This window comes from Lipotes vexillifer, unplaced genomic scaffold, assembly GCF_000442215.2.
Source record: "Lipotes vexillifer unplaced genomic scaffold, Lipotes_vexillifer_v1.1 scaffold168, whole genome shotgun sequence".
In the NCBI taxonomy this organism is placed as follows: Eukaryota; Metazoa; Chordata; class Mammalia; order Artiodactyla; family Lipotidae; genus Lipotes; species Lipotes vexillifer.
The window spans coordinates 417,778-442,493 of record NW_006773947.1 but is presented as its reverse complement, the minus strand read 5'-3'; the positions used below and the strand labels follow the sequence as shown (position 1 = coordinate 442,493).

The 24,716-nt window shown below is 38.5% G+C and overlaps 1 protein-coding gene across 2 annotated transcripts in view; it reads right to left on the bottom strand.

Annotated features, from left to right (window-relative positions):
• Positions 1-24,716, bottom strand: part of ZNF521 (zinc finger protein 521) — a 286,210-nt gene that overhangs the window by 239,001 nt on the left and 22,493 nt on the right. For both annotated transcript variants that reach the window (XM_007448590.1, XM_007448591.1), the window contains exon 3: positions 17,142-17,321. In XM_007448590.1, the coding sequence (XP_007448652.1) occupies positions 17,142-17,321 (180 nt within the window). The remainder of the gene's footprint in view (positions 1-17,141; positions 17,322-24,716) is intronic.

Sequence of the window (24,716 nt, the reverse complement as noted above, 5' to 3'; positions counted from 1 at the left end):
CTCTTTCCCCCTAGAAAACAAAAGTACGAATCTCCCACATTTAAATGAACTCACTTAGCCTAGATGATTCCAAACCATTTATCACCCGAGTCTCTATTACTGCCAGACCAATTTCATGATGCTTATGCATGGCCACTAAAAGTGAAGTATGAATATTTTTAATTGCACTAAACTAAAATTAATATTTTATAAGTTTTGAGCTAATTCACAAAACCAGAAAGAATTTTTTAAAACATTCTAAAAAATGTATAGAAAATTCTGCGCCACTAACTAGATAAGTTAAGAGTATAACATTTTTCACTGATATCCATTGTACAACTATCTTCTTACAATTATACACATCAGAGTGCAGGTCGAAAACATGCCAGGGCCTTAATTTTTAGTATTTCGTATAGAATTAAGTTAGAATCAATGTTATATAGAAACAGGGCCTCCCTTCTTTGTCTTCAAAATATGATGTTCTCTCTTCTATACGAATCTAAACATTAAGGTCTTACTAGAATGGTGATGAGCACACTTAATTAAACTAATCCTCATTTACCCGCCTTGCCCCATGCCCCCTAGCATCAATCACACCTGAGCCTCTTTTGAATTTTAAAAGGGGGAGAATTTAAGACAATGCCAGATATTAACTCATACTAACTCTTCCGAAACCTCTCAGGATTCTGGAAGACATTCAAATCTGGAATCTGACTCATGTGACATATCCTTAAAGGAATCCTTACCACCTTTAATAATACTGATACTAACAAGTATGTGTAGACTGAGCATTCACTGTGTGCCAAGCACACCTATTATCTCATTTAGTCGCCACAACCCTACGAGGCTGGCAAAATTATTACCTTTTTACGACTGTCCCTACTTTACAGATAGGGTATTTTAGATTAAACATTTAAGTCATCTGCCTAAGGCCACACAGCTAGTTTGGGAAGAACTGGGATGGGCATTTGGGTCGGCCAGCTGCCAGAGCCCAGCCCTCCATCCGTTATATACTGACATCTCTCCTAGTTCCATTAACCACACAACTCTTTTTACCCATTTTTTTTCTTTTTTTCTTTTTTTTTGGCCACGCTGCGCCGCTTGTGGGATCTTAGTTCCCCGTCCAGGGATCAAACCTGGGCCCTCGGCAGTGAAAGCGCCAAGTTCTAAACACTGGACCACCAGGGAACTCCCTCTTTTTACCCATTTTAACATTTCGAAGTTTTGTTAAGTCATCTTTCCTTTGCAAGATTGGTAAGAATTAATTACTACTGAATGATTACATTGGTTTTTTAAAGCTAATGGAATTTTTAATGAAAATAATACTAAGGAAGATGATGGGAAACTACAATTCTGAAAATCAGCCATAAAAGCAGCCCATTAAGATTCACAAGACAGTCACAGATTCCAAAAAAAAAAAAATTATAGTAAAATTAAATCTGCTTGGAAATTTCTTTTTTGGGGGATGGGGCGGGTGAGGTCGGTGCTGGTGGGCACAACCAATAATTCCTAAGGAATAAGATTTCCTACAGAGATGTACCCTCGTATGTAGTTTTAAAAAGGAAAACCCACTGTCCTAATCCTGTGAGAATAGAGCAGCCTTCTCAGCATCCATTTGCTGGATTTCACTAAACCTCAGATGTCAAAATTCCTCATCCTGAGAGAAAAGAATACTACCCAGCCTTAAAGTTTTACGACATTGTGCTTTTTCAGGGGGTCATTTCCACCTGCTGTAACAACCTTAGCTACAAGCGGCCTTATATCCAGCAACCAAAGCGTAAGAAGTAACCAACCTGAGGAAGGGGATTCTTCACTATTAAAACCAGGGGGGGGGAAATGCTGGATCAACAAGAATGGGGGGCAAGTTGTGGGAGAAACTTAGATAATTTACAAAGGGAAAACTAAACCATGACTCAAGGAAATAGGAAGTATGCTAAGTGGCCTAATGTCTACCTTTGGGTTCTGGCCTAGGTAAACAACTGCTGTTCTAAACAATTCTAGCCAAGAGAGTATCTCAAATTTAACATGAGCAAAAGTGAACTCACCATCCTACCTTCCAATCCTGCTTCTTTTTCATTCCTGGTATCAGGGGATGGCCACTCAATGCACCTGAGGAGTTCAGAGACCGGGGGCTTGTTCTAATCTTTTCCTTGCTCTTGTGCCCCCCAAATTTATCAATAGCTACATCTGGATGATTTTACATCCGAAATAGTTATTGCATTTGGTCCTCCTCTCCACTCCTACGACCACTGCACTGGTTTTGGCCCTGTCTTCTCTTACTCGTACAATTGCAAGAGCTGCCTGTCTGGAATCCCAGCCCCCCCCCACCACCAATTTCCCCATTAAATCTACACACACCATTCAATCTGAGCATATATTCCCCTGTGTGAAACCTTCAATAGCTACTCACTGCCTAAAACAGTAATTATCAAACATTCTTAAGCTTCTAAACTCAATACTAAAGTGAAACCTTTCTTGAATTTCTATTATATGAAACAATTCCAGCCTGGGCTGTTCTGATTGCAGGGAATGGAGGATCCCTGCTATCTCAACTCCCTACCTCCATGCCTCCCTGGCTGATATATACCTGTGAGGTTCCTCAGAGCTGTTTGAAAAGCACAGGCCAGAGAATCAGATTTAACTTCTTAGCATGGTCCCCCAATGGCCAGATCTTACCTTTCCTTCCCAGTTCATTGCACTAACCAGCCTTCAAGGTGGCCCCCAGTGAACCCCATCTCCTGGTATTCAGGCATTTATGTAATTCTCTCTCATATCATACCAAGGGTTGGTCTGTGTGATCAATAATAGAATATGGGGCTTCCCTGGTGGCAGTGGTTGAGAATCTGCCTGCGCCGATGCAGGGGACCCAGGTTCGTGCCCCGGTCCGGGAAGATCCCACATGCCGCGGAGCGGCTGGGCCCGTGAGCCATGGCCGCTGAGCCTGCGCGTCCGGAGGCTGTGCTCCGCAATGGGAGAGGCCACAACAGTGAGAGGCCCGTGTACCACACACACACACACACACACACACACAAAATAATAATAATAGAATATAGCAGAAGAAATAGTATGCCACTTCTAAGATTAGGCCATAAGAGACGTTGCAGCTTCTCTCCTTCTCTCCCTCCCCCTTTTCCAAAACATTTCCCCTTCCCTCTCCTTCCTCTCACTTTACTTGCTCTGGGGAAAGCCTACTGCCATGCCATGAGCAAACTCTATAGAGAGGCTCATGTGGTGAAGATCTGAGATGTCCAGTCGGTAGCCATGTGATTGGGCTTAGAAGTGAATCCTCTAGTCCCATTCAAAACTTCAGCTAACTGCAGCGCTGGCCAACGTCTCAACTGCAACCTCATAAGAGACCCTGAACTAGAATCTCCCGGGTAAGCTGCTCCCAAATTCCTGAGCTACAGAAACTTTAAGATGATACGTGATTGCTGCTTTAAGTCAAAATTGCTGGAGTCATTTATTATGCAGCAATAGGTGACTAATACATTCACATTCTCTCACTATTTCCCTATCTTGCACTTTCCTCTAGCCTGATGTTGCCCCAGCAGATACTATTCTGTTTCACATCCCATTCCTATTTTTCTTTCTCTTTTGTCTGCCTGAAATGCCTTTCCCCACCTATCTTCACTAGCGAACTCTCTTACCACTCAAGGCATCACATGCTCCAGGAAGCCAATCCTGAGTCCGAGTTAGGCTCAGAGACCCACCCTAAACCATTTTTCTCCCAGAAAGTCCTGGGCCCAGTACTTACTTGACAAAGACTAGAAACTTGATAAATGTTTATTGAATTGAACTGCTGATAAGTGCGTGGTAGTATTTAGGAAAACAAACTACAGAGAGGTGCTATTCATTTCACTATCTCTGCATGGTCTTCTTAGTGTAGAAAGTAATGGAGCCATACACTTTGCATTATATTGAGCCCAACTGCAGTATCTAATCAATGTAATAACATCTGTATTAATAAATATGTCAGTTTTAAACTGGTGTTGATAAGAAGAAAGTTATCACTATTTCATCATGAGCAACTAAATTTATCTCCCCCTATGAGTGACCACTAGCACAAGTTCAGGCAAAGTGTGGTCCTTTGCTTTTTTGCAAGGCACTGGGACAAATAAACTGCAAAGGGCAGGCCATCTACTTGAGGAAGGAAGTAACAGAAGTAATGGAAGGAGACAGAAAAAAACTGAGGTGAGGAAGAGGGGCTGTGTTCAGCTGTGCTGCTTGATAACCAGACCATCACTTCAGCCCAAATGACAGAATGATATCAATGACTCCGAAAGGAGCTTCACTTAGATTTCCACAGGCCAAAGAAGGTGATACTAAGAAGTGATTGAATTTAGATTATACCCTTTCTAGTAATACAGAGAGGTGTGGCTCCTAAGGAAAGGAAGAAAAGCAAAAAACAAAAACAAAAGAAACATGATGGGGGAGGGGGAAGTGCTAAATTATAGAAATATAAAATATTCAGAACAACAAAAGGAGGAGCAAAGGAACAATTCAAATATTAGCTCTCAGTAATATTTTAGGTCTTTCCTTTTGAATGCATAATAATATATAATATTTAATATAAAACATTAAACCAGGTCACACAGTCACAGACATTGCTTTTCGATAACCAGCATAAAACAGTGGTGAAAAGCAAATACTTTTTTCATAGAAAATAAGACTACATATAAGAAAAACAGTCATCCCTGGGTATCCTTGGGGGACTCGTTCCAGAACACCCCGAGTAGATACCAAAATCCATGGATGCTTGAGTCCCCTAGTATTTGCATATAACCTGTGCTTATCCTGTCACACACTTTAAATCATCTCTAAATAATTTATAATATGTAATAGCATGTAAATGCCACGTAATTAGTCTACATACTATGTAAATAGTTGCCGGAGTGCAAGGCAAATCCAAGTTTTTCTTTTTGTAACTTTCTGGAATATTTTTTCCCAAATATTTTTGATCTGTGGGTCAGCTGAATCCACAGATGTGGAACCCGAGGACACGGAGGGTTGACTGCTAAGTATATGACAGACTTGACAAATTTCTTTTCAGAAAGATTATAAAGGCATTCTCAAATGTCCGTCAAACTGATAATTATGAAGGGGAAAAGTTTTAGAAACTATAAGAGTTAAGTTGGAAAGCAATCCAAGTAATAAAAATATACACTTTTAAACAATTTGTAAATTAACTTGGAAAAATGCTTCCTTGAGGTGACAACAAAAAAACACATCTTGGTGTTTGAATGTACAACAGTGTCTTTCCCCAAAAAATTTATTTTATTTTTTCCAGCTTTACTGAGATAGAACTGACATGTAACATTGTATAAGTTTAATACAACGTGACGACTTGATACACTTATGTACTGCAAAATGATTACCACAGTAGGGTTAGCTAACACCTCTATCACCTCACATAATTACCATTTCTTTTTTGTGATGAGAGGGTTAAAGATCTATTCTCTTAGCTACTGTCAAGTAGACAGTACAGTATAACTTTCTCTAACTATTATACAATGCAGTGCATTAGATCCCCTGAACTTATTCATCTTATAAGTGGGTTTACAACTAAAGGATCTGAAATTGGGATCTTCAAGAGATACCTGCCCTCCCATGTTCATTGCAGCGTTATTCACAACAGCCAAGATATGGAGAGATTTCAAATCATTTTAACAATAATAACCTTTTCTATGGCAAGTCTATTTTGCAAGAATGATAGAGATAGGTAAATTGGTAGCACTCGTACTTTCATTTTTTGTGTCCCTAATCAGCTCCTAGTTTACAGAAGATCTGAATATCTGCCTTCTGTCCTAATATCTCCCACATCAGAAACCACGAGCTTCGGTGTCATTAAAATGGGCAGAACTCCAGGAAAGCCACATAAGATAGACCAGCCTTCACCATGTAAATAAACTGACATGAAAATGGACATTTCTCGAGACTAATTGGAATTTTTTCTTGGAAAATAGTTCAGTGTACTTGACAACTGTATACATCCTAATGCTAATTATGCATTTAAAAGTTAAAGTTAATGAAGCTCATCACCACCATCATCCTTGCCTACATTTTTATTTAGTCACCAGGGGGAGCTAATACTTCTCTGTGGGTAGGTAGAGTCCAGGAATTAGATTTTTCTAAAGGGGGAAAAATTAAATTGATGTGGTATTAAATATAACTCAAATAAGGTCCATAGTGCCGATAAGGCAAATGTATCACACATGCAAAAAGAGAATTAGGTATAGATCATTTTTTGTTGTTGTTAAACAAAGAAGTTAGAAAAAACTGAAAGCCATCAATTAGCAGAATTTTGCTGTGCTTAACAGAGGACATATATAAACCCAGTCATTTACGGTTGTCTTTGGGCCTTTTAGGGTCTTAGTCACCATCCAGATTTTGTACAACTGTCGATTTGTTGCACTGTCTCTATTATTTTCTTGGTTTGAAGCACTACTATGATTCTACATTCTAACAGCTAATCATGTGCTCAAAAATATCCCATATAATTACATTATAATTATCTTGAAACAAATGTTACTTTCTCCTTTTGTTTCCCATATTTCTTTCAGTTCCAAATATATTTTTTTAGCACTTTTAATGTGTGTTCAAAGAGTTCTACCCAATAATCTATTTAAATTCATTCTACATTTCACCCAGGAGACACAATCCCTTTAAACTTTGAGGAGCTCCAGTTGGAACAAAGAGGGGAAAAGGGTTCAGAGTTTGTGGAATAATCACCTCTAATCGATCAATTTCCCCTGAAGGTAAAGCTGAAAGAAAGGAGGAGTGAAGAGTTCCATCCAATTCCTTGAAGTTTAAAGGAACTAAGCCCTGAGGCACAATGTAGAAAGAATCCTGCCTTCCCCTCCCAAGGCCTATTAGGAGGTCACAGATCTCTGTGACATTGCTGCCATTCCCCAAAGACAAGATCCCCAGCCAGAGACTTCACACAAAGGGAAAGGATCGGGAAATAGTCCACTTTTCTTATCAACTCACTACCTTATAAAGGAAGTAGATATTGGTCACAAGCATCTTAAGCAGAGTAATGTAAAAAAAAGAAAAGTGCAGTCATACAAAACTGTAAAAATTCAACCTCCTAAGTTTTATCATGTTGAATTTCACATTTGAGAATAGGCTACATGTGGCAGAGCTCTCGTGTGCACACAAATGTATCCAAATACCTAAACATCACCCTGTTTATAAGACAGACTGAATGGCTGCACAGGGCTGAGGAAATAGTTGGTTTCTTTTAATTCATCTTCCCCACAAAAGAGGCCCCACTGTTTTCACATCCCAAATACAGCCCTTCATTTATAATCTTTACACTTCTCCACAGGGACAAACTGACAGCTTTAATTACCATCAATGACCATCAAGGACATGGTGGAAATTCTTGAAGATATTCTCCCATGGTTTGTGTTCTTGATATTTTATTTACAATTTTTGGCAAATAAATCCTGAAACCACAGAATTAGATGATAATATGTTCATTATCAATTATACAACTAAGGCCAGACCACTTCTCTAAAACAGTTATGGTTCCACAAGACATCCAAAGGCAACATTTTTAATACACAGACAAATAATGCTAATTTGCTTCTTGAGTTCTATTCATTTCAAAATGCTAATTTCAAAAACCTCAAACTAATCAAGGAGCAGGTAATTTGCAAATAGCTATAGCTAATACAGGATATTCTCCACTTAGCTCTTACTTGTAAAAAATAAAGTGAATTTACCCATGTATTTTCTATTTCTAGGAGATTTCATCCTTTAGGAACTTTCCATTCATAATCAGTAGTTTCTTGTGATTCACAAATTATTATAACAGGCTGACAGTAAAAACACCTAATTTTATTTTTTTATTTTTATTTTTTTTCCACAGTTAGACATATTTTAGTGAAATTTTAGAACATGAAATCAAAGAGAATATGTAAAATCCAACTAAATAGAAAAGACAAATTACACACAAAAGAACTATAATTAGAATGACTATAGATAGCTCAACAAAAACAATAGCAATCACGATTATGGTGTAATATCTTCATAACGTGGAACAAAAATAACTGTCAACCTCTGCCCAGATAATCTATCAAGAATAAGCATAAAAACACCTAATTTTAAAATGCACATCAAAAATACAGAGAAGTATTTCTTAAAACTACCCCTTCAATATTCCAGCTATTTAATTTTAATAAATTAATACATGTAATAACTCACCATTCATAGTGGGAAAATGTACCTCATCAGTATATGCCTTTTATAAATCCCGATTACAATGCCCAAAATCATTCAAAAGCTTCGAGACAATAACGGACCTGAAAATGATTATTTTATATCCATGTTTTGGTAGAGAATTTCACAAACAAATATATCAAGAAAAAGACAGTAGACTAAATACTAATATCAAAGTTCTGCTGTAGCAAAATCAATGTGGAAACAACAAAGCTTTTACAGCAGGTAATAGTTTAACTGACTCTTCCTCCAAAACTAGAAAAAGGAGCTCACTCAACCAACAGCCCAGAGGTTGGAACCAATTATGGACAATTGCTTTCTCTCTGGTAAATGCGTAGAAGAACTTTAGTCATGGTCCCGCCAGACCAAGAAAATGACACACTCAAGCCACACCACCTTCTCTAAAACTGAGAGGAGCAGAGGCTTGGTGAGTTGTTTTTCACATGATGAAGTAAATGGTAGTCAACAACAGTGGTCTCTGAAATATACGGTACGTATCCCAGGATAGAAAAGATAGTCTGAATATTTAGCAACCAATCAGAAGGGACATCAGCCATAAATAGCCACCCAACATCCTGAGAGTGAGAAGATAAATAGTCATCCTGGGTGCCCTTGCTTCTCCACTCCCCTCCCACATCTCAAAATAGTGCCCAGTGAAACAGACCTGTGGATCATCTTGTTTAATGTTAAGTAACCTAATTCACACACAATCCTCAAGTTTTGATAAGTGATTTTTAAAGTTTTCTGCAAGGAAACTGCAGGATATTGATAGCTGTGCACAAATAATCAACAAGAAAATGGCAAGTCTAGCCCTTCTACTCCTAGTAAAAGCTCTTTGTCAGCCACAGGATGAAGGACGGAAGAAAGAAACAATTTAATCAGATGTGACCAAAAGTTGGCAAAACAAAATTGAGATTTCAGGAAAGTTATTTGAAATATGGTGGCTATAGCCAACATCGATAGTTATGAACCTCAGCAAGAAGTGTAATAACATACGTTCCCTCTTCGTGGTTTTCTGAGATAGCTCTCTTAGCTCTCACAGCCATTAAAATAAATTGTCAAAATAAATGAATGTAGACCAGAACTTCAAAACAACATAAATTTATTTTGTAAATCTATTTATTTCATCTTCACCTCATTTTTCAATTTCTATTTTTTGAGTGTTGTATCATATGTGCATCTATGTAATATATTGATAAGTATGTATTATGAAGATGCAGCCTATATTTTTTTAATCAAAAAAGTTTGGAAACCACTGGTCTGAAAAATAAGAAGCATGTGGAGAAGGGGCTGGGGAATGGAATCAGTGGAGGCCACGAAATTGCATTTTGGGGGCTTAGGGGGATTTGAAGAATGAAGTAGGCTAAAAACACTAAGAAAATATTTTGGGTAGGAAACAAGAAATTGATCAAAACAGAGGGACATAGGAAAATAAAATATACAGTGCCTTAAGCCTAATTAATATAGAAATAGATAATTAATTTATATATAAATGATTAATAACAAAGCATGAATAATGAATATAGAAATTAATGTAGAAATATGCAAATCAAAGGCATAATGCCTTGAACCTAATTAATATAAACTAAAGTGTTAAAATATCACATTTATTTCATGGAATTTATTTCAACTAATGATTTGAAAAGGAAAACAGAAAAAAAATTTCTGAAAACAGTTTCAATATGCTTCTGTGAAAATGATGCTTCATTCCATAAAACACTCATTTTCCTTATTCCCACTGCCAACAGAACTCACTGTTAGGGTACTTGACTGTCAAGTGGAACCAACCAGTCTTTAATTTTCCACAACCATATAACACATGTTCAATCACTTTCACTTTTTCTTTAAACTCTTTAGTCAAAAAAAAAAAAAAATCCAGATGTCTAAAAGTGTTCAGTTCACAAAATCTGTGTGAAGCTTCCAAGGAGTCTCATAACTTTTAAAATCAAATTAAATGAACATATTATTTTATACTGACACAGTGTCTAATCATTGGTTCAGTTCCTTTTCTTCAAAAATGTGAACCCGTACAGTATCAATATTTGTAAAGGAGACAGAAATATGGTTAGGGTTTTATAAATCTGGTCTACAAACATTTTCCCCAAAACTACAACAGCCTTGCTGTCACACACACCTCGACCTACTCATCTTACCAACAGTATAGTGAGCCAGAGGGTTAAGAGCTAATACAACGCTGTTTAGTTTTTCTGCATTTACACCCAGGCAATTCACATTAATGATGGGAAAGAACACTTAACAGACAACTCAAGTTTGCAAATTAGCAGGAGAGAAGAGAAAAATGACTCAGAACAACAAGCATACAGTATTACCAAATGCACTTTACACATTTATCCTGTTAAGTGAAGCTTAGTTTTGATGATTTACAATGCTAGTTCTTACTCAGTTTTGTAAGCATAATAAAGTCTCCGTAATCTCAGCATTCCCCATAGCACCCTGCTATTAAATCTTTGTTGAGAAGTGTGATGAGACCCCTCTGGCTTCCAGCCCTCCCTACTCGCTGAGGGAAATGGCAAGAAATGATAGGGTTTGTGGATTAGTAAAATGAGAGGTTCTCTGTGCTTTTCCTTCTTTAAATATATATTTTGATAATCTGTCTTCTGCATCAGAGAGTCCCAACAGCATTAGAGTGTTGATTTCCCTCCCTTCTCAGCCTCCAGGAAAAAGACAGCACGGCTGGGGCAAGACAGGTGGTTTGCATCTCCTGCTACAACTGAAGAGCGGGATTTAATTTTTTTTTTCCCCCTTTCCCCTTATTCCTTCAAGCAGGGATGATATATAATTTACTTACACATGTTGCATTGCAGACTAGAGGACAGCTGCCCTGAGAGACAAAGAAGAGGGCTGCCCTGTACCTCGTTATCCTTAGGGACTGTTCTGCTGCTTCCTAGGTCAGGATGCTTCTCCAGAACAGTGCCCACCTTCCAGAATTCCCCTCAGTGATGAACTCTATTAACTGTGTGTGTGACCCCCTAGATCTCTGGGCCGATGCTAGATCTGCTGTCTGTGAGTTCAGTCCAGGTCACTGGTACCTACTCATGAACTGACCTGGGGCATACTTGATCCCCGAGCTGACTTTCAAATCTGAGTCTAAAATTGATCATCTTGGGACTTCCCTGGTGGTCCACTGGTTAAGACTTGCCCTTCCAATTCAGGGGGCACGGGTTCAATCCCTGGTCAGGGAAGTTAAGATCCCACATGCTGTGTGGCACAGGCAAAATAAAATAAAATAAAATAAAATTGATCATCTTGGTCCATATTTGACCTTCATCTTCTAAGGCCAGGACTAGTCTAGGATCACTTGGCATGACTGTACCAGGATTTCAAAACTTTCAGTTTGGAGTGAGTCAGTTTTCACCTTGGCAACTCACCCTTGCGTATGAGAGTCACCAAAGAACAGATCTCAAGTTACCAAGAAAGCACTCAGTTAGGGATGGGAATCTCAGGGCAAGTTTTTACCAGTTCAGCGTGGTTTCAACAAAACTACCCTGACTGACTTCCATAGGTGTCAGACCACAGAATACCTCCGTTTTGTGTTATTTTGCAAATCAGCAAGTTTTAAGACTTTTCTCTCCTAATTCTACTCTATACTTAACCCTCCTATACACTACTAGGAGTTCCCTATTTCTTCATACAAATTGTTCACCAAAAGGTTTTCAGGCTCTGGTCTAGATGGATAGGATGACACATGTAAGTAAAGACTTCAAGATTAACAGAGGGGAAGCCACAAGGAGCAAAGAAGAAAGTTGAAAAAACAGCAAGAGACCATAAAATAGCCAGAGAGAAAAGAAGGGGAGATATAAGGACAACAAGGAAATTAAGAGTCTTGAAACAAGGACAGGAATCAAAGGAAAATTAGCAAAGATACAAATGGGGCTAGATGAAGTTAAAAGACAAAAAAAAAAAAATTAAAAAACAAAAAAGAGTAAAACTAAAAGGGAAAAAGAAAACAACTAGAAATATCTTACTTTGCTAAACTAGCATTTTGTCCATCAGAAAAAAGAAGCACCAAGAAAAGAGTAAATTCATGCAGCAGGAAACTACATTTGGAAAAGTCGGACCTCCTAACTTAGAGTAAAAGGTTTTAATCAAGGAAGAAGGTAAAAGCATCATATTACTTTTTTAATTAAAATGCTGCCAGTGTCTTTAATCTCTTCCAGATTAGACTGAAGGGTACCCTTAGCTAACTCAACTCAAGTTTGAACTTTAACACTTTAAACAAATGTGAAGGATTCCTGATTTTGTTTCTCCCCCTTTGGCTTTCTCCCTGATCCTCCACTTCTGCTTTTCCCCTCATCAATCTACCACCCTCCCCAAGAAATCATCCTGAACATCAATAAACAGGACAAAGATCCATCAGCTGTACCTGTCCTGAAATGTTTCATTAGGTCACAAATAAGACTCTGCTTTCTTTCCTTTGTTTAAAATGTTCTGGGATGAAATGATGTGAGCACAGACTAGATTCTAAGCTTTTAGAAAGCTTAAGATCAAAATAAACCACATATTTTATTAGGGATTGAGGTTTTTGAAGAAAAAAGTATTTAACCCATAGATATTATCTTCCCCATACCACGTGCTGAAAATCCAGCATTTTCTGCACTGATATTAAAGTTGTATAATATATAAAGAAATACATTATTGTATAATATATAAAGTTATCCAGGAATAATGTTTCTTTTGTTGTTGTTGTTGTTTTGCTTCACAGAGCTGAACATAAGGATATTTCCATGGCAGGAACTCAATAAAAAGTAAACACTAAATAGAACTTCAAGGTTTTTTTTAATATTGAATTTTAAAGTTAATCTTTCACATGAGAGATACACCACTCTCACCTAAGGTAAGATTTCTTGCTGGCATAGTTTATACTGTGGCCACATCAGTTAGGTTCCCATGTCTTCACCTTCATGTGAGTGCTGATTCCACATAAGTAAAGCTTCCCTTTAAAGCTATTCCACTAAAAATAGAATCATACTAACCGCATTTAATGGGATTTTCCAAAAATTATGCATTCTGAGGAAAAATGAATTAAATGAAGTCAATTAAATGTACATGAATTAGAAAATGCAAATAAATCCACAAAGAATACCTTTACACACCCAACAGAATGCTTAAATTAAAAAGACTGGCAACACAAATGTTATCAAGGACGCACAACTGGAACTCATAGACATTGCTGGTGAGAGTGTAAAACGGTGCAACCACTTGTGATAAAGATTCAGAAGTTTTTCATACAGTTAAATATACCCTACCCCATGACTCAGCAATTCTACTCCTACTTATTAACTGGAGAAATAAAACATATATCCACAAAAAGACCTGTATCGAAGGTTCACGACGACTTTATTCACAATAACCAAAAACTAAAAATAACCAAAATGTCTACCACTAGGAGAATGGAAAACAAAATTAGGATACATTCATGTGATGGAATACTACTCAGCAATAAAAAAGAACAGATTACTCATATACACAACATGAATGAACCTTGCAGACACTATGCTGAACAAAAGAAACTAGACACAAAAAAGAGTACATACTGTGTGTACTTATAAGAAGTTCTAGAACAGGCAAAACAAATCTACAGTTAAAAACTTAAAATCTAGTTACTTCTGGTGGATCATTATTGATTAGAAAGGGGTCAAGAGAAGAGAAATTTCTACGATGCAGGAAATTATCTTAAGAGGGATATGGGTCACATGGGTATATGTATTTTGTTAAAGTTTATCAAACTGTACACTGAGGATCTATAAATTTCACTGTATGCAAATGTTACATTATAAACCATAACATTAATAACTATAAACAACTATTAAACTCTAGTTAGTTGGTCTGCTTATCATGATGATATGAGTAAGCAATTTTGAAACTACTTAATGTGTATTCTAGACTCGGGATATGAGTAAATATACTGAGGATGATGGAAGCTAGGTGTCTCACTGCTAGAGAGGATAGTAATAAATATGGAAAGAAAAAAGATTGGAATGTATCTCAAATGTTGGATTGAATTAGAGGCATCAATAGAAACATGTGGTTCTTATTACAGAGAGAAAAATACATATATGTGTATATATGTGCATTTTATAAGTTATATTATACATGTATTATATTAAACACACATATACATTTCCTAAATTCTGTCTGCTGAGATGGTTTATAATCAACAATATACCTCTATCAATGAGTATACACAGTGCCCATATCTTGATTTCTAAATACCTTTGTCCTCTTAAAGGAACCAGGGTTCCTTGGACAAAAGATTATTAGGACTATAACATGATGAGCCTGGAGCATCTGTTTGCAGCAGAAACTGAGTCAGTCCTCAAATAATGATGGAGACATTAAACTGACCCAGAATTCCATTCGAAGGGACTCCTACTGGCCAAATCTCAGGCAATCTGGGCATCAAAACAATGATAGTAATGAATTATGACCCACTGAATAAAATACAAATCCAAAAGCCCATGGTGATACGAATACAAAAATAAATGAATGAATAAGAAAGGAAACTGTGGCAGAAGGCCAACTAATAAATACAAAAATTATAAAGCTAAAATGGAGATTTCATGAGAGAAAATATTTAGTGCCAAAGTATCTTCCCACAAATAACTTATTATTTACAAAGGGAAAAGAGCAACATTTTAACACTGGAGAAAGTTGGTGGACACCACCTAAAACAAGTATTCAGTGTTAACCCCATCAACACTGGTATAGTATAGTCAGCATCAGGTACTTCCTGATCTGATGTACTGAGAAGGGCACAGCACCACTTTGGTGGTGTTCCTGCCACGGAAGTATGTAACCTGAATTTAATCATGAGGAAACATCAAGCAAACCCAACTACAGATGGGCATTTTATAAAGTGCTGGCAGGTACTCCTCAAAAAATGAGAGCCCATTCCAGGTGAAAGGAAACAAAAGAGACATGACAATTAAAAAATTATGCATCAGGCTTCCCTGGTGGCGCAGTGGTTGAGAGTCCGCCTGCCGATGCAGGGGACGCGGGTTCGTGCCCCAGTCCGCGAATATCCCGCATGCCGCGGAGCGGCTGGGCCCGTGAGCCATGGCTGCTGGGCCTGCGTGTCCGGAGCCTGTGCTCCACGGAGGGAGAGGCCACAACGGTGAGAGGCCCGCGTACCACAAAAAAAAAAAAATTATGCATGATCCTGAATCCCAGATGAGAAGAAAATGAAACAAACAAGCAAAAAACCTCTAAAGGACATTATTGGGACAACTGTTGATATTTAAATATTAGTTGTGGATTAGATAACAGTACTCTATGTGTTAAATGTGAACTTTCCTCATTTTGATAAGTGCTCCATAGCCATGTAAGAGACTGTATTTGTTCTTAGGAAATACACCGAATATATTTCGAAGGGTGTGAAGTCTTCAACCTTCTCTCAAATGGCTAAGAAAAAAAATTAGTGAAGAGACAATGACAGATCAAGTAGGGTAAAATGTAAACAACTGGTGAATCAGATAAGTGGTAGATGGGAGTTATATATACTGTTTTTGCAATTTGTCTCTAAGTTTGGAATTGTATCAAAATAAAAGTTACCAAAACCCACAAAAATATGTATATAGCAATGCTTATATAAGCGTCACAGATTTTCAAACTTATACTCCAAAAAAAAAACGATAATGAGTTTTCTGAAAGAGAGGAGATTCTATGGCCTAATAACTTACTCACTGCAAAATCCCTTTTTGGAAGAGCCACAGTGCACTTCAATAAAGAAGCCTATTTAACTGATTTAATCCAACAGTTCCATAATAATCTGTTCAGGAAACCTGCTTAAAATGGAACACCTATTAAAATCTTACAAAAATATCAATATTCTGTGGAAAACAGTTGGAGAACCACTTGTCTAATAAATACATTTCCTATACACGGTTAGTTGAAGAAAGATTTGTGCTAGGAAAATAAGATAGAGTAAGAGATCTACAAACACACACACACACACACACACACACACACACACTGGAGTAGTGTCAGTATCATCAGTAAGAGAAAAATGACAGGAATCTAAAAAGAGGTATCTATCTAAAATGTCCCACCCAGCCTCATATAGTTTGTTCTTGCAGGATATATTTTTAAAGAGGGTAGAAACTTGGTAAACTGAGTTTTACTTTTATCCAACCATTAACGTGAACACATCATGCTTCCTGTCATTTTAAATCTGATTCTTCCCGTGAAATGTATAGCGGAATAGCTTCTGTGCCTTAGCGAGCACCTTCTGCGGGCCAGGCACTCTGCAAGACTCAGAGAACACGATGATGAATAAGACAGAGTTCCTGCCATCCAGGAGCTTCCAGTCTAACGAGGGGGATGGAAAGTTAACACATGCAGTGAACACTGTGGTATTCAAGAATAAGCATCGGGCTTTATAGGAACACAAAAAAGGCACCAAACTCAGCAGAGAGCAACCGATCAGTGAAAGTTCTCTTGAGGAGATGATATTTAAACTAAAATAAGTTCATGCATGCTAAACTTCTGTGAAAACTTATTCAGAAGGTATTTTTAAACTTTATTTTAGCCACCCAATGTTAGGCTCTGTATCTACATGGTATCACGGTAGTTAAAAAAAAAAAAAAAAGGAAATGAAAACATATCCATTAGCTATTAAAATCTGGGTACAATTCAAAATCTAAGGATGACTGTGACAATGAGTTTGCCGTAAACCATCATCTTGGAGTTCTTTCTAAAGCGCTTCTAGACTTACCTAGGTACTCAAGTAGAAGAATGTAACAGCTGGAAGAGGGGGTGAAAAAAAAAAGTAACAAACGGAACAAATCCGAAATACAACAGTATGAGAAGACAAGAAGTGGCAAGTGTTGTTTACCTGTCAGCTGAAAAACAAGAAACACACGGAAAAATCCGAAATAGAGAAGACGTACGAGAAGATGAGAAGTGGTAGGTGTGTTTACCTGTCAGCTGACATCGATTAATCTTGTGTTCTGTGATGTCGCTCAGTGACTCAAACACCTGGAAGCAGCTGTCACAGCTGTGCACGCCTTCGTCTTCCAGCTCCTCACCATCTTCCGGCCTCTTCTTACAGTCCCCTGCCTCTCCATCTTCAGTCTTGTCTTCAAGTTCACAGTTGGGGTCTGAAAAAAAAAATCAAGACTGTAAGTATGGTGTTTAAAGACAGGTTCTTTTAAAGTAGCGCTTCATCTTGCTACCCAAACCAGAAACACCTTTTTCCTTGAAGCTGCACTAGGAGGGCTTTATTGTAGATTTTATTACAGAAGCATCAAAAGCGAGACTTCCCTAAAATTTGTCAGTTCGTGATGACTGGAGTTTTTCCTTTTCTCCTCCAACATGCAGCCCTTTTCCCAGCTCCTCTTTCAAATAATTTGCCACACTTAAGGTTAACTTTGACATTTTTTTTACAGCCTTTGTTTGCTTACAAGAGAGAGATAAATCACTTTTAAAATTAAACAGTCTCCAATGCAAAGGGAAAAACCACTGTGCTTGAGAATGAATTCCTTTTCTGCTAAATATACTCTTTCACAGGAAATTACCAGAATTAGCCAAAAGGCTAGAGTAAGCTAAGCTAATTACCATAGGCACAAAATTGACCTTTACTTATAGACTGGTCAAAACACACAGTTACCCCATTATTTGTTAGACAGCAATAGCAAACTAAGTTCTACCACATAGCGTAACATTCTTGCAAGCACCAATTCAAGTGTAAATGTACTGGTATGTCTCTTGTTTTCAAAACCATCAAAAAATAAAACAAAATATACAAAGAGCAATTGCAAATTATAATCAAGTCAACAACTTGAACCGGCATTATCAGTTTCAAAAAGCTAAATAGAGGGAAAACTAAAAATCGTGCCATTGTAACCCTAAGAATGATACACAAAGAGCGAGGGGGAATAAGAGAGCAAAACACATGCAATATTTTCACTTAGAGCTCAATAAATACGTTGTGATTTTCTTTATGCTGTCTTTTGCCTCATTTTAGCGAAGCATCCCCAAACATTCTAGTGTCACTGCTCCTCTTGGCAGGAAAGCACAGAGGGACAGAAGACGCCTCTTTAGGGAAAATTAGGATAATGCAATCTGTGACTTAACTTACGGGACATTTATTTCTAAAAGCAAAAAGTCCTCCGAAGTCTGAAATAAATTACGTCTCAAAATAGAGTTTTCAATGAACAGTTACAAAAGAACTGTATCCAGATACCTAAGAAATACGTAATGTGTTATCTGTAGTCAATTTTTTTAGATATGGGAGGATAAATATTTGCAATGTTACAATACAGAATTCACAGGATCAAACTAGCCCAGACTTCTTAGAAAAGTCAGTAAGTGCCACCATACCACTGTCCGCTGTCGGAAAGTGCTTCCTGCTACCTCGCATGTCACATGCTTCTACGAACCTATTTCTACAAGTCACGGTGCTCCCCTTTGGCTGGCAGTTATTCCAAAGCCTTTCTACACATCTGCAATAAACTTAACTATATCACCACCCTTCAAATGATTCACATATACCAAAATCAACTTACATTTCAACATATATAATAATCTCTTGGGTTTGTAAAACAAAAGCAGAATTCCCAAATCAAAGAGCAAGTAGTTTTGTTTGTGTGTTTATTTTCAAAAAAATCTAAAAAACGTGTTTAAGTAAATTGGTAATTTGAGTTGATTTGCCGTCTGGAAAATTATCACAACACTCTACGCAGTAGCCATTTCAACATACTGGGGTTTAGACTGCTCGTCCCTGGGGGAGTAATCACAGGATCTTTTTCGTTTGTCTTGTACTTTGCCCAGCACAGCATGGTGTCCAGGTGAGTGTTTAGTAAATATTATTTAATGATGACAAGAAGGGAGGGGAGGGAGTAAAAAAAGAGTATACTAAAAAGTCCTTTACTGATATTTCTTCTGTAAACAGGAACAGACCAGTCATCTCCAAATTCAGAAGCACCTACATGCCTACATTTTCCAAAACTGACACTGTATAATCCATCACATTTGCCTTTGCTGGTTTCAAATGTTTCATCTAGAGCTACAGACACAAGAAACAGGTAATGGTTCAAAGAGCTCCAACAAGCTAAAACCAAGTGGTAAATACTGCCAAATTAGAGTAATTCAGGAAAACAAACAACTGTCCCAATTATGGTGAACTGGCCGGCACACTGTTAACACCGTTAAACACTTGGTGGAAGGCAGCAGGCATACACTGAACACTCAGTTGTTCAGCATGATTTTCCAGTTTCTCATAAAACTGACAGCACTCAGAGAAACGTGGCTGCTAGGTCTGAATTTTAATACGATTATTTAAATGCTATGCATCAAGTTTTCAGGCCTGTTTGTTTTTAAATAAGCAGACACTCTGAATACTTTAAGTAGTATGCAGCGAAAATGATAAGAACTTGCCTCCCTTATTATTCAAGGATATGGACACTTTACACGAATCCAAATCAAAAATATCAAACAAATAGGAAAGCCTGCATGATGCTTTAGCTCTTAACAACTAAAGAATGACCCCAGTCCATGCTTCTGACACTGTGGCTAGTTATTAAAATGAGGGTCATTTTAAGACTAATAAAAAATGGTTTTGCTTCCACTTCTGCATTTACAGATAGAATCCTTCAGGGGCTGAAGTCAGTCAAGCTTATTCACTTCTGCTGCAACTTCAGGATGCAAGCTCCAGCCAACTGGCGAATTGTTTTTTAGGTCACCACTTAAGAGGGACCCTCTGGGGGGTGGGTGCGATTATAGCCTATGATGCTTTGGTATAGCACAATGAGTCCTGGAAACTCAGACTCTCTCCCCGAGAGTAGATTTTTTTTTTTTTTTGCCAACCTCCACATCCAGGAGGAATTCTTTCTTGCCCGTTCGAAAGATGGGTTCAGGGCTTTCCTGGTGGCGCAGTGGTTAAGAATCCGCCTGCCAGTACAGGGGACACGGGTTCGAGCCCTGGTCCAGGAAGACCCCACATGCCACGGAGCAACTAAGCCCGTGCTCCACAACTACTGAGTCTGTGTTCTAGAGCCCGCGAGCCACAACTACTGAGCCCACGTGCCACAACTACTGAAGCTTGCGTGCCTAGAGCCTGTGCTCCGCAGCAAGAGAAGCCACAGCAATGAGAAGCCCGCGCACCGCAACGACGAGCAGCCCGCGCTCGCCGCAGCTAGAGAAAGCCCGCGCGCAGCAACGAAGACCAAACGCAGCCAAAAAAAAAAAGCCAAACAGAAAAAACAAAACAAAAGATGCGTTCATATGCGTTAGGAGTTTCCATTCCTAATGGCAGCCGAGGTAGGAAGATTCTAGAAAGCTGACACTGTCAACCATTTCTTTTCCACAGGCGGCTACACTTCAATAATTGCACATGGCCTTAGTTATGTAGTTGTTATAAAGCCCTTTGAGAGTCAGTCATAAGAAATAACTGTACTGCTCTGCTAGCCATTCAGACCTCTGACTTCAGCCCAAGGAGTTATAAATACAAGGTCCGTCCCTGTAAGCGCTGCTCCAACACGAACACCACTGCAGGACGGACAGCTGTTATTCCACCTCTACTGTTGTACTACAAACCCACCCAAAGGGCAATATTTTAAGATATCCGCACACCCCCCTGCACTGCCACCACAAACCCCATCATAGCTACAGGCACCACTCTGTCCTCTGGCCTAGAGAAGGCCACCCAAATTCGTTTCATCCATCACAAATGACCTCTGCCCAACCAACCTGCAGGCTCATCCCTTCAAAAGGGTCCCTATGATGCACTGGACTGGGAGTGTTCAGACTCAGATAAAAGACACAACTATTACTGTAAAACTAAATGGCAGCTCTCTGTTTCCGATTTTGTTAACGTTACTTGTAAATGGAAATTTAAAAGAAGTGTAATTTTCCCCCTTATTATGTTCCCTGGTGGGTGGTTCCTTCCTTCTTCTCATCCTCCTCTTCATAAGGGCTGTTATTGCTACAACTTGGTTTAATAAAATTACAACTTTGGGGAAAATGAAAAACTGCACTGGCTTAAAAGTGTTGGAGGCCATAAACCCATGGACTTCAATTAATTTCAAGTGTGGGATCAGTTTAAGGCCAACCAGCAGAAATTCTGTTCTGTCCATGTAAAAATGAGGTTTCACCACATTTACTTTTTATAACCTATATAAAAGTCAAGTAAAAGTAATGAATATCTAAAACCCATCTCAGTGGTTCTTGAAACTCATCCTACATATTTCTCTCTGTGCAACAAGGATTCCATGCCTGATCAAAGTTAAAATGTCAAACCACTGAGAAAACAGCCCAATTTCCAATCCATTTCACTGCCTAGAAATGGACCTCCTTCCAAGCCACTTTTGCATGGAAAAGCACTGGCAAAAGAAAGAAAAACTAAGAGATCATGTGGTTATAATTATTACCAGGCAAGGAATATTTCTGCAGCTCAGTGGTAAAGTAAAACTCTGTTGCTCTCTGCTCCCAGTACTGTCCATCGCAAAACAACTGCCTCATTAAATCTCTGCAGTAAGATTAATATGCCGTAGCTGCACTACATTTATAACCTGGTACTCTATAAAAAGCACATTTAATGGTAAGAGCCAGAGCCTAGATACAAAGTATTACTATAAAAACTTCTGGCAGTGAGTATGCAGTCCAGGCCCTCTGTCCTTCTCGCTGGAGATATAAATGAGGCTTTTCCTGGTTGACTCTAAGCATGAGGCTCTACCTTACAAACCAGTACATTTTTATAAGAGTGGCAGAAACACAGGGTTCTGAGGATGATGTAAATATGAATGCAAGACGACTACTTAACAACTAAGATTGGCAAGAGGTGAATGAACCCAAAATACTCAAACGCAAACACAAACTTAAAACTGGACCATTTCCTTATAGTTTGTTCTCTGGTCATAGCCAGCTTTTCACCAAATTAAACAACCATGGCATGAATTACTCAATCTTAAAGCAACCCACATAGTGCCAGTAAGTTCAAAAATAACAGCTAAAATATGCATACTGCCTTAAAAAAAAGAACATGTGATGACCATGACCTCCGGGAACTTAATTACCTAAAACTATAAAAAAAAAAAAAGATGTTCGAGAAAAAGTGGCCTCAACACTACATTACTAGTGGGCTGGTAAAAATATGTTTTCGTTATTTTGGAAAGCTGCCTAAGTTTTTTCTTCCAAGGATATCTTCTGAAAATTAAAAAAGCACTATAACCCAGGTCTTATTTTGAGGAACCCTACGGTGAATAAGTAAACAAATAATTTAAACAAATGCATTCCACACTCAAATGTCCCCAAATCACTACAAATGATGCACCTCAAGTTAACAATAATCTTGTGCAAATAATAATGAATTGTCTGATGTTGTTGGGTTTTTTTAACATCTTTAGTGGAGTATAATTGATTTACAATGAATGGTGTGTTAGTTTCTGCTGTATAACAAAGTGAATCAGCTGTATGTATACATATATCCCCATATCCCCTCCCTCTTGCGTTTCCCTCCCACCCTCCCTATCCCACCCCTCTAGGTGGTCACAAAGCACAGAGCTGATCTCCCTGTGCTGTGCGGCTGCTTCCCACTAGCTATCTATTTTATGTTTGGTAGTGTATATATGTCCATGCCACGCTCTCACTTCATCCCAGCTTACTCTTCCCCCTCGCCATGTCCTCAAGTCCATTCTCTATAAAAAGAAACGAAATTGAGTTATTTGTAGTGAGGTGGATGGACCTAGAGACTGTCAAACAGAGTGAAGTCAGAAAGAGAAAAACAAATACTGTATGCTAACACATATATATGGAATCTAAAAAAAAAAAAAAAAAGATTCTGAAGAACCTAGGGGCAGCACAGGGAATAAAGACACAGACCTAGAGAATGATGTTGTTTTTAAAGCTCACATGTGGTCACAACAACTGGCCTTCTAGGGTTTACTGACATCTTTAGAAGTCCCACACCTAAAAAGAAAACCAGATACTACTCCTATTTAGAGCAAACCACGTCTGAAAGCACTCCTCCCCTCCAAGTATGTTCAAATCCCATCAACTGGTGTATCTTGATAACTTTCTAAGAACAGAGGAAAAGTGACCTTCGGTTTACCAAGAGTTAACAAGGAGCCTCCCTCCTTTTCAAAAACCAAAGGGTGGGATCATTATTTTGTGCTTTCTGGGCTCTACATATGCATTCTCACTGGAAATCCCATAAGATGAAAACAGATTTAGGGAAAATAAATCGTCCACTGTTTATAAAATCTCGAGCAGGCTCTAATGAAGGAATGCGCCATCTGGCCCACATCCACCTGCTACTCTGCTACCTCACTTTTTTCTACTCTCAAGAAAAGGTAAACAAACAAAAGGAAACAAAAACAAAAGCAATCAGTGAGGTGGCCAAGGATGAGCATTCCTGGAACTTTGGCTTCAGGACAGGGACAGCCCTCCCAGGCTGAGACCTGGCTGATGACAACAGGTCCAAAGAGCTCAAGTGGCCAAGGATAAAAACGTGCTCTTTTTACTTTTCCTGCAATGTTTATCTTCTAACCACTCTATTCTGTGAAAGTTATTAGATTGTTTTACAGAAAAAAAGGAAAAAACAAAACAAAAAACCTTTTCATGTACTGTTCTTTCCTTTGTCGCTAAAATCTTCTCAGACAAAAAGAATTATCTCTATGTTAAACAAAATCACACAGCTGAAGTTTAGAATTTCTGTGGTTTTGCTTGATTGTTCCACAGGTCTATCAAGATCCTTGAAGACCAAGGAGAAATATCACAGGTGCACTATTATGAAGGAGCACATGCCAAACATGAATTTATTACCACTCTTCTTTCTACAATGAAATTCCTTGTAGGAGGATGCTGAGTGCGAGGAAATTAGCCTTGGGAGAGGTTAAGACACACACACACAAACCCACAAAACCAAAAATATACATGCACGTTCTGGAACCAAATAAAACGTTTCTTGGCTTCCAATCAGAATCTTACTCAAATTTCTTTCCTCTTCTTCATCCCTCTTTATCTTTAACATGAAATTTAGAAGAAAAGCCATCTTAGCACTCCAACTTTCATACAGAGTATTTATAAACAGATCCCTGCCTTAGTCATTTAACCTTCGAGTGACTGTGGTTGCCTTGTCACACCTTCAGTAAACAAACATTTTCTGAGCACCCACACAGTAATAGGCATTTGGCTAAGGCCCTCGAGATGCAAAGTCTAAGACCTGGTCCTTGTCCCAAGGAGCTTGCAATCTGCTGCAGAGCTTCCCAACCGGCGGGTCAAAAGCGGGTTCAGGTGTTCAAGGATATTGAACCTTTCCGCCCTCGAAGTGGCCACGTACAGCTTGAGATAACTGGAAACCGCAGGCCAGCTGCCTCTCCATTTATCCAAGTGTTTCCTTCAAAACTTATCATTTTTCTGCATGTGCCATGACATGAGAAGGGCTGACAAGCAGTGGGGAAGGGGGAGAGAGAGATGAGTAAACCAGTGACTGCAGATGGAGGGATAACTGCTCGGATGGAGGAGCCCACAGACTTTTAAAAGCCCACGGGCTTTTT